Here is a 13,756-nt window from a genome sequence, read left to right as displayed (position 1 = left end):
TGTTTTCTTGATCCAGTGGCTGTAATGTTGAATACTCGAGGAAACCCAGACTATTGTGACAGGTGCTGTAAAGCAAGCTAGGTATGCAGGGTGCGCTTACGCTGCCGGAGGAAGCTAATACACAGAAAGCAAAGAAGAAAGCATTTATTTAAAAAAGCAAATTTTATCCTGATCGTTGTGAAATGAGCTGACATCTTTTGTGTCGTATGTCTATGTCAGTGGGGACTCTGCCTATCCAGGATAGACATGAACAATCTAATGACGAAGTAATTACTGGTAATCGTCAGGATGATGACTGTTCCCTGTTTAAATGTGTGCTGATACTCCGTTAATTTCACAAGTGATCACATCGCTGGCCGCTGCTGCAGTTTTTTGGCAGTTGGCTGAGAGACAAAAGTTAACTTGCCAAATACTAACTAGTCTTTTATGGTAAGATGTGTTCTCTTCGTACGGAAGTAAATGAGCTGTGTGGGGGCCAGGGAAAATGTGTAGCTGGACGGTTATCCCTCTGCTCTTCATGCTCGTGTGTGCAGCAACCGCCGCATGAAATTTCTGTGTCTTTACAGAGACGCTCAGGCTAGATGATCATTTTAGTTCACTCTTTCTTCCAAATCTATTTTTCAGAGCAGATTCTTGACAAATCCATCACACAGGGACCTCGAAGAGTAAGCTCACAGCTCTTGGAAGTCTGGAAGCTAAATAGTTGACCTAGAGAGATTTTTAAATGGTGCAAAATGTCAGGTTTCGTCTGCTTCTAGAGTTAAATGTGTTTTGCCATTAGGAAATATTTCCTAAAATTGAGTGAGATTTTCTTTTTTTTTTTTTTTTTTAAATTATGCTCTTATTTCCTTTTTTACAACCATTTTCATCACACTGAACCATTCCTCACTTTCTCTTTTTAAAAAAACATTTTATTTTTTTTAAATTTGCATATTCTTAGTCCTCTTGATTCAATTTTTCTGAATGAAACAAATCTACAGAAATAATTTCTGGTTTTCTCTGAGTTATTTCTGGTTATCTTACACCTCTTGGTTATTGAGCAATCTAGAAGTGTTTTTTCAAATGTAGATGGACTTAAATCATGTTGAGGAAGTGATTCCTATTGCCTGACATGTGTGCCACTTTGCATACTCATCTGAAAAAAAAAACCCTGCATTTTTTTAAAATCATATTCTGATGTAAAGTCTGATTAATTTGCAATACATGACTGTCTTTCTCCTTGATCTGTCAAGGTACTACACCTTTCTGTGTTCATTCTTTTCTGGTACGTATCAGCTAATTTTAGTGCTGCTGGTAAGACTCAGGACACTGTTGTGCTCAGTGTTCTGCTCCACCACCATCACAACAGACTGCGATGCAGAAGTAAGGTTTTGGCGCTCAGAAATGGTTGAGGGAATTATGCACCAGTTAAATTTAATTCCACACTGGACAAAGTGATTGAAATGAAGAATAGAAGTAGACACATAGGTAAATGCAGTGCAAAGGGAAGAGTTAACACAGTTCTTGTAAAGGGAAGTCTTAGCTTACAAATCGAATTCTTTGCAAGAGTTAATGAATATGATGAAGATGTTGAGCCAGTCAGTAATAATGTAGATTTCAAAAAGCTTTGAATAGTGTCCTCCAACTCACAGAATTAGAAGAAGCTGTCATGAGATAAAAAGGAAGATCTGGTTCAGCAACAAAGTAAAAGAATAAATGGTCTATTTTCACAATGGAAGAAGCTTAACAACTGAGATCCACAGAAATCTGCATGGGGTTTTTTTCAGCATTTTCAGAAGTGATCTGAAAAAGGGAGTTATAAAGTGGCAAATTCTGCCAATGATACAAAGATACTCTGTAAAAAAGCTTATTTGGAATGTTTTCAGCAGGCTGTTATGAAACTTAGCAGCTGGTTAATAACAGAAGATCCAGTTTTGGTAAACGAAAGTTAATGTAGCTATGCAAAAGCTAACATCTTGCGGTAGAACAGAATAGACTATTTCAGTTGGAAGGGACCTGCAATGATCATCTAGTCCAACTGCCTGAGCACTTCAGGGCTGACCAACTTGAAGCATGTTATTAAAGGCATTGTCCAAATGTCTCTTAAACACTGACAGGTCTGGGACATCCACCACCCCTCTAGGAAGCCTGTTCCAGTGTTGGACCACCCTCTCGGTAAAGAAACGCTTCCTAATGTCCAGTCTAAACAGTTCTGTGAAAAGGTTATCTCAATGCTCAGAAACAGTCAAAAGGGAGAGCAATGATAGGAATTCTTAGGAAAAGGACAGAAGACTTATTTAGTTCCTGATGTCTTCAGCTCTACACAGTGTTGTTCATTTAAAAATAATAAATGGAGAAGAGTGATGAAAATTATCAAAGGTGTGAAACAACTTCCGTAGAAGAAAAGGTTAAATAGCAACTTCTTCAACTTGGAAAGATAGGACCAAGGGAGATTATAATAGAGGACTGTAAACTCAGGGATGACATGGAGGGAATAAATAAGGAATGACCATCAGCTACCTCTTACAGCAAGAATTGGGAGATACCTGATTAAGTTATCAGGGAGTCAACGAGCAAAGAGAAGTGGTTTTTCTAACAATGCAGAATTGAATTGTGAGAAATTAAAATCTGAAGCTCATTGTTGTGTTTTGGATATCAAAAACATGATTGGGTTTAAAAAAATACTATGCAAATTCATAGAAAAAAATGTCTGCTGAGATTTATTAAAACACAGTGATACAAATACTCTCTTTGTCATACCAAGTCCCAAACTGCTGTTCCCTGAAAGTTAGGAGGCTTTGTCAGGGAAAGAACTATTTTCTAATGGTTTTGCCTCTTACATGCCTTTTGCAAAACATCTTCTACAGGCTACTATTGTGGACAGACCCCATCTGTCCATTTTTATTTTTAACATACTTAAGTATAGGCCTAAAACTTTAAGCAGTGAAGCAATTGCGTTTGAAATTATGATCACACATATAGCCCGCTTGAATTACAGTACAGATTTTTACATCACACACTTTATTTACAATATATTCTTACAGTGTAATTCTTGCTTATTCTAGTGTTACAGAAAACAGCATTGTTTAGACAGGCAAAGGAATTTTTACTGTTACTTTTGCACAGTTTCAAAAGCAGGAATAGTTCCGCTTTTAATATCCCAGTGATAGAACTTCTTTTACTTGATTATACTCAAAGAATGCACAAGCTGTCCAATTTTGTTTTCAAACAATGTATTAGTCACAACAGCGAGAAGTAAAACATTTAATTTGGTCCTATATTCTGTATCGGTATGTTTTTCCTGCTTACTATTAATGGTGGATTACAGTCGTAGGGCACCCTGTAACTACAAGTGTCTTGGGTGCAGGCGGTTTCACTCCATGCATTGACAAAGCTCCTGAGCACTGTACTAGGAACGTGATGGGAGCTCTGTCAGTCTATCTCTGCCTTCTTTCATTCCAAATAATCCCTTATCTTCCAGCCCCTGGATCTATGGAAGTACTTTTGAAATTAAGAGATTTTAAACATCTAGGATGATCAGTATTTGTTTTACGAGAAGTATTTGCTTGATTTTAAACTTGTGCTATCGCGTGCTACTTGGAATTTTAAGTATCCCAGCATGAGCTGTCAATTAGTTTTCCTGAGCAGAGAACTACTTTCAGCAGTAGCCATTGACTTGCAGGGAGGTATGGCAGCTGGCTTTCTCTAAACTATGGAGGGGAAAAAGTGAGGAGATACTTCAGAGTGGTTGCGGGGGTGGGAGGGGCGCGTGTGTGTGTGCCATACATTATGCTTATTTTCATTGCCTTCAACTCAATTTCACCTGGCTAGTAGGTTCTTTTAGAAGGGCTGTAATTTATGTCTAATTGGGCTAAAATTTCCCCTATCCTAACTTGGACTAACAGAGTTTTCATTTCACAGTTTTTGTCTTTTTTTTTTTTAAAGAATCTTTTCATCCAGTGTAATAATTTCTTTTGTCATTTCCCTGCTGCTGGGATTTCTGTAGATGTAATGACAGTAATGACAAACTTTGTTGGTATGTAGTAGACCAATCTGTATGTTAGTAGATGTAGACCCCACCCTATCTGGAACATTTGCTCGTGCATAATGATTATTCTGACATATTCAGACCATGACAGCAGTATGTAAGCAAGGGAGAGAATGTGGGGGGAATTCCAAAAGTTTGTTTTGTGCAGCGTTGAAAATCAGGGATTTCACAAGAATCAGTAAAAATACATCCAGCCAAAGAAGTATCAGCATTTTTGGAGCTGTCACCAGTCCATGGTTTGTTCAATTGCCTTATTAGTTTTCCTACCTTTTTTTTCCCCTGCCAGTGAAAAATCTGGTAGCTGTAAGACTGTAATAGGTCAAAGCTACACTTGTGATGTCATTTCTTTGAAGACTCGCCTAGCTAGCTGCTGGGATAGATTTTGTTGTAACATTGGTTTTGCCACAGTTTGTGTTCTGAACATCAATGTTGGGGTCGTTCATGCCTGAGATAGTGGAGATCTGATTGGCTTTGCCGAGGTTCTTAATGATACTGATATTGTATTTGGCAGTTTCCACAAAGCTGTTTTCTAGTAACCAACCATCTGATTCACCCTCCAAATCTCCTAGCAGGAGGACGTTCTTCATTGCGGTTTGTAGGTACCGGACACCAATAAGGACAGAGAGCTGTAAGAAACAGTTCATGGTTAAACAGAGAGTTTAAATTACAGCCTCAGTCCTACTACTAAGTCAGCTTTCTGACTTGTGTATTTACAGGCCTAATAATTATTATTGAGTAAAGCAGACAAATTCTTTATCCCAGCAATATATCTAACCACTCTTCCAATTAATTATATTTTTTAGAAAGAAAAATACCAGGGAGAGATTGATTGATTCTCTCTCCTTTCTTCAGGTAGTATTCCCACTTACATGCTATTAGCACATAAATACCTAGAATTACTTGGGAACACTGCAGCCTCAGAGACTACAACTAATTGATGTAGAATGGATGATCAATTAATGGAACCATCAGTCATTGGGAAAAAAAAAAAATTGAAATTGTAGTCTGTTAATTTCTGTGGATTTTTGTTTTTTTCCACTGACCTTGATTAAATCGGTATTTCCTCCAAGGAGTTTAATCATTCATATATAAGCCATATGTGTCCTCCGTGTCAATGCATTAAAATTAAGAAGGATGGCCTATACTAGAGGCTCAAGTATAAGTTTAGGAAAAAAAACCATTTTCATAGTTCTGTTGGAATAGAGATCAGCATGTCAACATTTAAGGGAGCACGGAGAGCCAGCTCACAGCTTTTTCGTGTGCTGCCAGAGGCCTGTTGTTTCTGGCACCCCCCTCCCCCACATCTAGCACTGCTTGAGGACTGCTGAGAGCTATTTTAATTATAGTGCTAATATTTATGCAATACAGCAATAATCAGAAAATGAAAACTTACTAAAAAGGGAAGAAAACCATATTTTAGCCTATGCCATTGGGGGGTCCTTTACCTGCAGATGACAATATCCAGACAACTTTCTTTACGGATGCCAGCAGAAAGACTGCATCTTTGCAGGTGTATATGCTTGTCTGTGATATGCTTATTTTGGTTGCATAATAAGCAGTCTAATCTACATCTAAAAAGGTATGCCATGCTTGCACGTACTGTCTATATGGTGAAGCTATGTAATGCAAAAAGGAGGCTTTGAGATACTAATACTTATGCTCAATTTTTACTATAAATAAAATTAATGTATTCAGCCACAGGCCTGCTCGCATTTTGTATATTCTTTGTTACAACTGACTTAAAACAATCCTCAGACCTTATCACCTAATTGCCTTGCAGTTGTGTCACTGCAAGTGTCATCCTGTATCTGATCCCATAAATGCTTCAGGGAAGGGAACATGCCATAGTCTATTGAAAAAGCTCTATAAATATACAGAATTATATATATAATTTCTAATAGTTCTCATCTTCAATGAGATTTGCTTCTGCTCTGGGGACTTGGAGAAAGTTGTCTGTACTGAAGGAAGTCCTGCAATGTTTGTGAAGTGCTTGCAGACTTTATATTAGATAGAGGCACTTCTTCGATGTTACACTGTAGTTGTTTCCCATCCTAGAGAGCAGGAAGTCTCTGATTAATCTGACACAGACCATCTTTATGAGACTCACCTCAAACAACCAAATAAGCAATGCTGTGATACCAATGGATCTCATAATAGCTGTGTAGTAATCCAGCAGAGCCTCTCTGCACCCCTTCACCCAGATATTGAGCTCCTCTGTCAGAAAATCGTAGTTGTAGTGAGCACTGTTGTTTGTCAGCTGGTACTGGATGCAGGGCCGTGGGGAGCTTGGGTTGCAGCAGCTGAAGGGTACCCCATCCACCACGAACTTTCCATCAACATTGCTCTTTAGACGGCTGCAACAGGACAGAAAGTTTGGGTGTTACAAATCTGGTATCAGCAACAGATAGTGTCTGTCATTTTTATAAAAGGATATAATGCAAGTCTGCTGCCATGTAGGCCTCTCCTATGTAACCAAAGGAAAATGGGAATATATTTCCAACTGGAAAAGTTGCTTACTGCAGGAAAAGTACATTTTTCATTTGCTGTATTTCTTAAGTGTGGTATCAGCACAGCATCTCATGTGGTTCTTGGTACTGTGCATGCAAGATGTGGATTCAGTGTTCACGGAGATGTTGCTTTTTTAGGTATCTTTGAGCTGAAAATACTAAAGACTAACTACTAATTTCTGAACTTGTTTGTCTTGGTGGAACTCTAATGGAAGTTGTGGCCCTAGAAATCCTGTGTTTCACTACTTTTGGATTGATTTTTCAATGCAAGCATTCCTTAAGAGAGAACCTAATACAAGAACAACTTTGCATGCCACAGGAACCACTGGAAACTGCTAGCATTTCATCATTGTACCCATGTGCAATGGCTGGTTTGGCACATGTTTTGAGACTAATTCACAAGGGAGTTTCTACTTCTTGTAACTATACTTTTTGTAACTTTTGAAACTGTTTGTATTTATTGCTAAAAATTATTCCTTTCCATCCCCTATAAGATCAGGAGAAAAACAAGTGGGAAAAGAAGAAAGATAAAGAAATAGGAGGGAGAAAAAAAAATCATTGAATGGAAAGAGAACACAATCCCAGATTAATCAAGTTTCTGGAACAGTTAAATGAATCCTTGACATCCATTTTCCTTGTATCACCTGCTCTTCAGTTAGTGTGTGCTTGTGAGGACTTCTGTTTCTAAGCAGGCTCTGCAGAGACATAGATTTTCCAGAAACTGGAGACTATATAAGAAGTTGAGAGATGCTCTCACACTTGGGGAAGTAGCCTCTAAGCATGTGTCTATTTTCATGCTCATTGCAAAAGCCTTATTTCCTGAGACAGCCCCACAGTTGAGAAACATGGCTTATTTTAATGAAGCCCGTGCCCTTTAGCCTTTGTTAGGAAGCCAGAATACATGAAAGACAACTTTCTCTTAGATATCCAGCTTTCACCATTTGCTTATAGTAGAATTTTTACTAGTTTCCAAAACTTATCCTCATTTATTAATGTTTACAAATCTACAGAGGATCTAAATTAAAGGGAAGGAAGTCATCACAAGAAGCTCATCAGGTGAACAGAAGAAGCAGAAACTCTGTGCTCCAGTGTTCTTCTGGCATTTTGGGACTAAATGTATCTTTCAAAAGAAACATAAGCTGCTAGGAAGCTCAGTATTGTCAGGAAGTTCATCTGCCATTTCCCACCTAGGAGTGGGTTAGGCATTAATTCCTCTCCATTTTAAAGTCTAGCTCTTCACTTTGTGGCCACCGTATTCCTGGTAATGACAATGGACCGAAACCAATGCAAAAGAACCAAAGTAATCCACTGAAACTCGACTTAAGTGTGCAGGCAGTGTAACTGGCATAGGCAAAATCACTTGCTGGGAGGGAAACAAGGAAGGGAGCCAGAGAGGTACAAAATGGAAGGCTCAAATGCGGGAGAAGAAAAGAAACCTCACAGAGGGAGGAGAGGAAGGTCAGCACGTTGTGAAAGGGAAGCTTCTACCTGGGCTAGCAAAATGCCCTGTGTATTTCAGTGACATGACCCAAACATAGTACAGCATCTAAAATGGTTAAAATACAATCTCTTAAACCAGGTCTTAAGCTTTTCTTTTGATCCCAAGCATCAATTTAATTATTTTGTTTCTTCCTGCCACATGTTATAAAGAGGAATCTTTCTACTGCCAACAATAGCAGTTTGAAGACTTGGGTTATGTCCCCCTGCCATCGTGTTTCCTCTAGCAGCAAATTAAAGAATGGTGTTATCTTGGTACTGTTAGAAGGGAAGACCTCGGTAACAGAGCCGAGGGAGTGAGACATTCACTGCTATTTGTTGCTGCAGTTCAAAGTTGCTGTGGTATTGTAAAGCAAAACTTGCTTTTGAGACTATGAAAAGATTATTTTTACCCAACCAAAGCAATGATAGGATTGTACTGCTGTAACCTGCCTCATCCTCCTACTGTTCCCGTTGATTCTTTCCTTTTCTTGTCACAGTGTGGTGCTGGCAATGGAGATATAGAAGAGAAGGGAGGGAAGAGGATTATGAAAGAAGGTGAAAAGTTCAGTTTTGAAAAGATTACATATGAGTTGACAGTATGTCAGTTCTCAACTACTTTGCCTTTTAATCTACCAAGTACTAATTGACATACGGTACAAAATGAAACCAAGAAAAATATTTAGTTTGTTCTCCATCCTCTCTGAACATTACCAGCTGGACTTTGCTTCTAACGATTTCATACCAAATGTTTCACTACCAGATTTTTGGAAATCATAGTATAATTTGCTTATATAGCACCAATTTGGATTCTAGCAATCAAGATGGAATTATCCAACTTATACAGTAAAAGAAATTCTGCAGTGTAATTACTTCCTTCACACACTTTTCACTGGTATCTTCTGCCTACCTGGGGCAAAAATTAACTGACAGTGTATTGTCAAAATAATGGCAGAGCCCAGGTGACCCTGCAGAATAAAACGGAGCTTAGCTAAGACCCTGGGTAAAACATTACTGTTTCTGCATGACTCACAGAAATAAAAGGCAGTTTATTTTACTTTTGTCCTCACAGTAAGACACTACTCTTAAGTTCCTGTGGACTATCTCTGTTGTCATGTCACTTTTCAGTGTAGAACCAGGATTTAAAACACCTCTTGCGTCAGTCTGCTTTGTGCCACTGTTGCTTTCCACCTTCTCTCTCGAGAGCACTTGTTCTAAAGCTTGCTTTATTTCCACAGCCAACTGCCTTACACATGCTGACGTCCTCTTGGCTGTTTCTCCTACGTCCTGTCCTCTGGTATATTTGCAGCTCTGTATATATGCTTTGCTATAATGGCAGTTTCAAGTTGCAAGTTTTGTGAAAATAACATCTTTGGCCTTCCTTCATGAGGCTTTATTGTTACTGATTTTTTGAGTACAACAAAACAGAACATTTGACAATACCAGTCAAGCTTTTTGTGTTTGTCCTTCCCAGGAATATATAGCTACTTTGCTCTCATCAGTGAAGACTTTTTTTCAGCTTTAAAAGAATTATTACATATTGGATTGTCTACTTTTAAAACATTCTTATTGTTACCTTTTCTATTGTCTGTAAGAGTTACCAGACTCCTCTTTTTGAGCATATAACTTCACAATTGCTATGTCATGTGAAGCACCAACACCGCCCCCCCACCACCACCGGCCCCGCCAAATTTCAAGGGTTTGTCTCCTCCCTTTTTATGCAGTGTACATGGTGTTGGCAGTTTCTCACGTGTGAACATATAGATTTGAACCTGGATTTTCTAAGTTTAGTATCTTGAAGGAGAAAGATCTTTCAGTGTTTAGGATTGACTGTGCAATGTATTGATAGTACCATCCTTTTTTCTTTCCATCATCAGCTCACTATAACTGAAATTTTGAGGTAGCTAATTCACACATTAAAAAAGGAAAGCTACATCTTTGCTTTGCTTAGTATCCCTAAAAAGTTAGCAAAAGGCAACTTTGATTGTGCGTGTAGTTAGTTTATTTTCTGAGTAACGTGGTCATTCTACAGTTTTTTGATTGAGACAAAGGTCTGGCAGACATGAGTATCTACTTGGCCTTGTGAGGTATATGACAGAAGCCCAGAATGATTAAATGTAAACAGAATGATGATTTTTGGCTTGAGTACTTGGGTGTTTTTGTTTTGAGAGGGAGCATGTTGTCTAGACAAAGTGTTATTCCCACTATTATCCGCTAAAGGTTACTACGTTAGTTAAGCTACGAGTGTATTTGTGAACATGCCTATGACTGAAGAAATGTTAGCTCTTCTTGAGTTAGACCCATTACCAGAGTTGTTTAGAATAATCTTTGAGAGAAGTCTTCTAGCCGGAAGATGGTGTTTTAATAAGGAAGAAAAACACTGCCAGAATTTTTGGCTGATGGCAGCGAATAAGCAGTTTTGCCATACTCTCTTTAATGTCAAAGCATCTCAAGATCTTTTCACACTACTGTTACTTACTTTCTGTTCAATAGAAATTCTTCTTGAATGAGGTTTTTTCCTAGATTTTTTTGTATGACTAGTAAATACTTACTCCAGAACTTCCTTGGAAGCCATATTCAGGTAACGAAGAGATACCCACTGAATTTCAAACCAGTCTCTAAAGCCATTGTTTCCACAGCATTGGAATCCAATTTGTAACATATCCACTGTTTTCTTTAAGAAACATCGTCCAGGTATGTCTGTGTCCTTATAGAACTTAATAGCATCCCTCAATCCCAGATAGAGAGACTCTTCCAGTTCGTTCCTCATGGTATAGCACATGAGAGCACCCACCAGGATGGAGAAGGTAAAACAGAAGGTACATACGATGTATGGGAGCATAACCAGTTTCCATCGAGAGCACTTGTTGGCATCTGAGCAGTCATAGCAGATTTTGCCACCCAGAAAGTTGATGATACATGCTATGACTCCTACAGAGATCAGCATGTTGGGGACAGAGTTAACGCCCCCTTTTGCCATCACTTCATTGCGCTTCTTGATCTCTATTTTCAGAAAGAGGCCAAGACTGAAGAGAATGACCCCACTCACTACAGAGACCCAGTTGAGGATCCATAAGATCTGAGCCAATTTGTCCCTTTTAGTTTTGGTGAATTTTACTTTGAGGACAGCCATAGTCAGATCAGCATTAGGAAGAGAAGCGTAGGTCAAGGAAAGCTCGTAAGCTGATTAGGAGCATGTACCCAAGGCACGCAGTGGACATCTGAGGAAGAGAGAGAGAGATTACTGTCTGTTTGACTGGGTATTTATAGAGACTACAGAAAACTTCCTGTATAGCCTCACGCACTAGAGCAATTAAAAATAAGTGAACAGTGAAACCAATGAACTCTGGATTCCTATGGATTTTTGTCTTGAGCGCAATTTTCTGTGCAGATTTTCTGATGTCTAGAAGTGAGCTGATATGCTGTCTTTCCCTCCAGGAGACTCATGGTGCCCTTCCCTTCTACTCATTGCCCATACTTTCTTGATGATTCTAGGATTTTATAAATCTTAGATTACTGTGTCATGGTCAGATTTACCTTCAAAAGTTGCTAAGTAGGACAAACAAGCACATATATACAGCATAATCACACAAGCCTTTTTTCCGTATGGAAAAAACATGAAAATAGCACCAGAAACACAGTATCCTATAGGTGTTTTTAGGCATTCCATTGATTATGTGCAGTAAAACATACTTTTGCTAGCAAAAAGCAGTCTTATTCCTACACTTATACTATTAACTCTATCCCAGCTGAAACCAGGACACTAAGATATGATCACTCCGGCAAAAACTGCAGGGGGAACTGACTGTGGTTATCTATACACAATAAATGTTCAACAAATAGTTAAGCCATCAATGACTGTGTTGGTTTTCCAGAAAATGTTATCAACATTTTACTAGATTGTAAGGGCTATGACTGGAATATATAACTCGTGAACAAACCATCCTCCACAGTATTTTTCCACTTGGTCTGGCATAAAAGCACTACCAGTTTTATGGGAAGTTACATATCACCTTACAAAAAAAAAACAAACCCAAACAAAAACAGAACATCTTCACACCTTAGGAAAAAAATCAGCAGTTTAAGATGCTCTATTTCTTTCTCTGCCTGATGGCCCTTCCTTCCTTTCTGAAAGTTCTTATTAAAAAACAGGTTTTGGAATAGCATGATGTATTAAATGAGGCCTATTTAATCCTCAGGAATCTGTTACTGTCTTAACTTTTGCTCCTGCAGCTGAAGTTGCTGGTTCTTTCCCTTTGTCCTGAGGACTGTGACAATCACGCCTTATTCCAACTCTCCTGCCACCTGTAGACTCGTTTTCTTTCCAAGTCCCCCTTATTCCAGCCAGAATCCTAAACTTCATGCTGGGTTGCACTTTCTGCAATAGCCTTGACTTTCTCACCGCCCATTGGAACTGCTTCCATTCTCATGTCTGAAGAAGACTCTGCAGCCCCAAGAGACACCACAATATTTTTTTGAAGGGGAACTATTTGAAAAATGTCAGGAAACTACTCATGTGTTTAGTAATTTATATCTTGTATATTGTTTAGCTTGGTTTTGATACACCTAGTCTTATGTTATTAACAGTCCTTTAATAACTTTCCCATGTGATCTACAGACTCTTTTATTTTTCTCTCCAAAGATCACGATGGGCATAAAATATATTCAGAGAGACTTCCCCCTGCTCCCTGAGTTTCAAATCTGATATTTCAGAGTTTCACAGCTGAAGGAGGACTTCTGTGTTTCAAGGTCTGTCTTCTTTTCCCCTGCTATTAGTGGATCTAAAAAAAGATACCATCTTTCCCAGCACTTTTAACCTTGCTTCTCTGCAACACTACTACTAACTTCTTCTTTGCACCTCTCCAGTTATATCACAATCACAGGCAGAAAGCAGCTAATAACATCCAAGATCTAAAACCTGTTAGAGCTGGAGACAATGTGTTTTCTGTGTATGTGATGTGGATGTAGAACTGTGCTGCAGTACCTCAGGATCAAACCATGAACTTTCACACTTTTTCAGTGCTTCCGATGCTTTGTGATTCTGTGCCTTTCCTCAACATGTGCAAGATATATGGAGCTCTTCTTTCCTTCCTCCCCACAAAACCTGCACTCAGCGTGGTCTTAAACTAATTCAGTAATTTTCATTAGAGTGATTTTATACTATATAGCTATGTAGTTATAGAATTATACAGTCATCTAATGCACTAATACAATGGCATTTATAAGCAGTAAAACATAATCCTGTAAACTTGGGGAAATAAAGAATTATAAGCAACTTTATTCATATATAATTGTTTTTAAGCCAGTGGGCTCTACTATTTAACTTCATCTGAATAAAACTGGTATCAGCTAAAACAGCATGAAAACTACCTGCAGACAAGCTGTATAAAAGTAGGGCTATACCTACCCATTAAAGGATCCACAGGCTGCAATGAAGCTTAACATTGGGTAAGCAGATTGTTGTAGAGTACAGTTTAAAAAGGTAATGGTATCCCAACGTCTTCATCTGTATATGTCGGAAGGAATCAATTCTATTTGTACAAGCAAGGAATAGGTTGTTCCATTCATACGAGGATAAGGTTTAGATATCTTCATGCATTTGAGTAGTAAAACATTTTAATGTCTGTGAGATCTAATTCGTTCACGTCGCATTTATTTTCTTCTGCATTTAGAGAGGAAACTAATTCCCCTCAAAACTATTCATCTCTGTGTATCTTTTGTACAATACACAGAATAGGGTGCAAAA

General features: G+C 38.5%; 1 protein-coding gene across 1 annotated transcript; it reads right to left on the bottom strand.

Annotated features, from left to right (window-relative positions):
* Positions 1 to 4,386: 4,386 nt before the first annotated feature.
* Positions 4,387 to 11,143, bottom strand: LOC104026443 (photoreceptor outer segment membrane glycoprotein 2). The gene is made up of 3 exons (XM_009484496.2): positions 10,563 to 11,143; positions 6,135 to 6,381; positions 4,387 to 4,653 (listed from the first exon to the last, which is right to left on the bottom strand). The coding sequence occupies exons 1-3, from the start codon at positions 11,141 to 11,143 to the stop codon at positions 4,387 to 4,389; spliced, it is 1,095 nt and encodes a 364-aa protein (XP_009482771.1).
* Positions 11,144 to 13,756: the final 2,613 nt, after the last annotated feature.

This window comes from Pelecanus crispus, chromosome 6, assembly GCF_030463565.1.
Source record: "Pelecanus crispus isolate bPelCri1 chromosome 6, bPelCri1.pri, whole genome shotgun sequence".
NCBI classification, from domain to species: domain Eukaryota; kingdom Metazoa; phylum Chordata; class Aves; order Pelecaniformes; family Pelecanidae; genus Pelecanus; species Pelecanus crispus.
This window is presented reverse-complemented; position numbering and strand designations above follow the sequence as displayed.

Coding starts and splice junctions, on each gene's coding strand:
- LOC104026443 (XM_009484496.2), bottom strand. CDS start 11,143: ATGGCTGTCCTCAAAGTAAAATTCACCAAAACTAAAAGGGACAAATTG. Junction 6,382..10,562: donor GCTTCCAAGGAAGTTCTGGA/GTAAGTATTTAC, acceptor GTCCTGTTGCAG/CCGTCTAAAGAGCAATGTTG. Junction 4,654..6,134: donor TGCTTATTTGGTTGTTTGAG/GTGAGTCTCATA, acceptor TGTTTCTTACAG/CTCTCTGTCCTTATTGGTGT.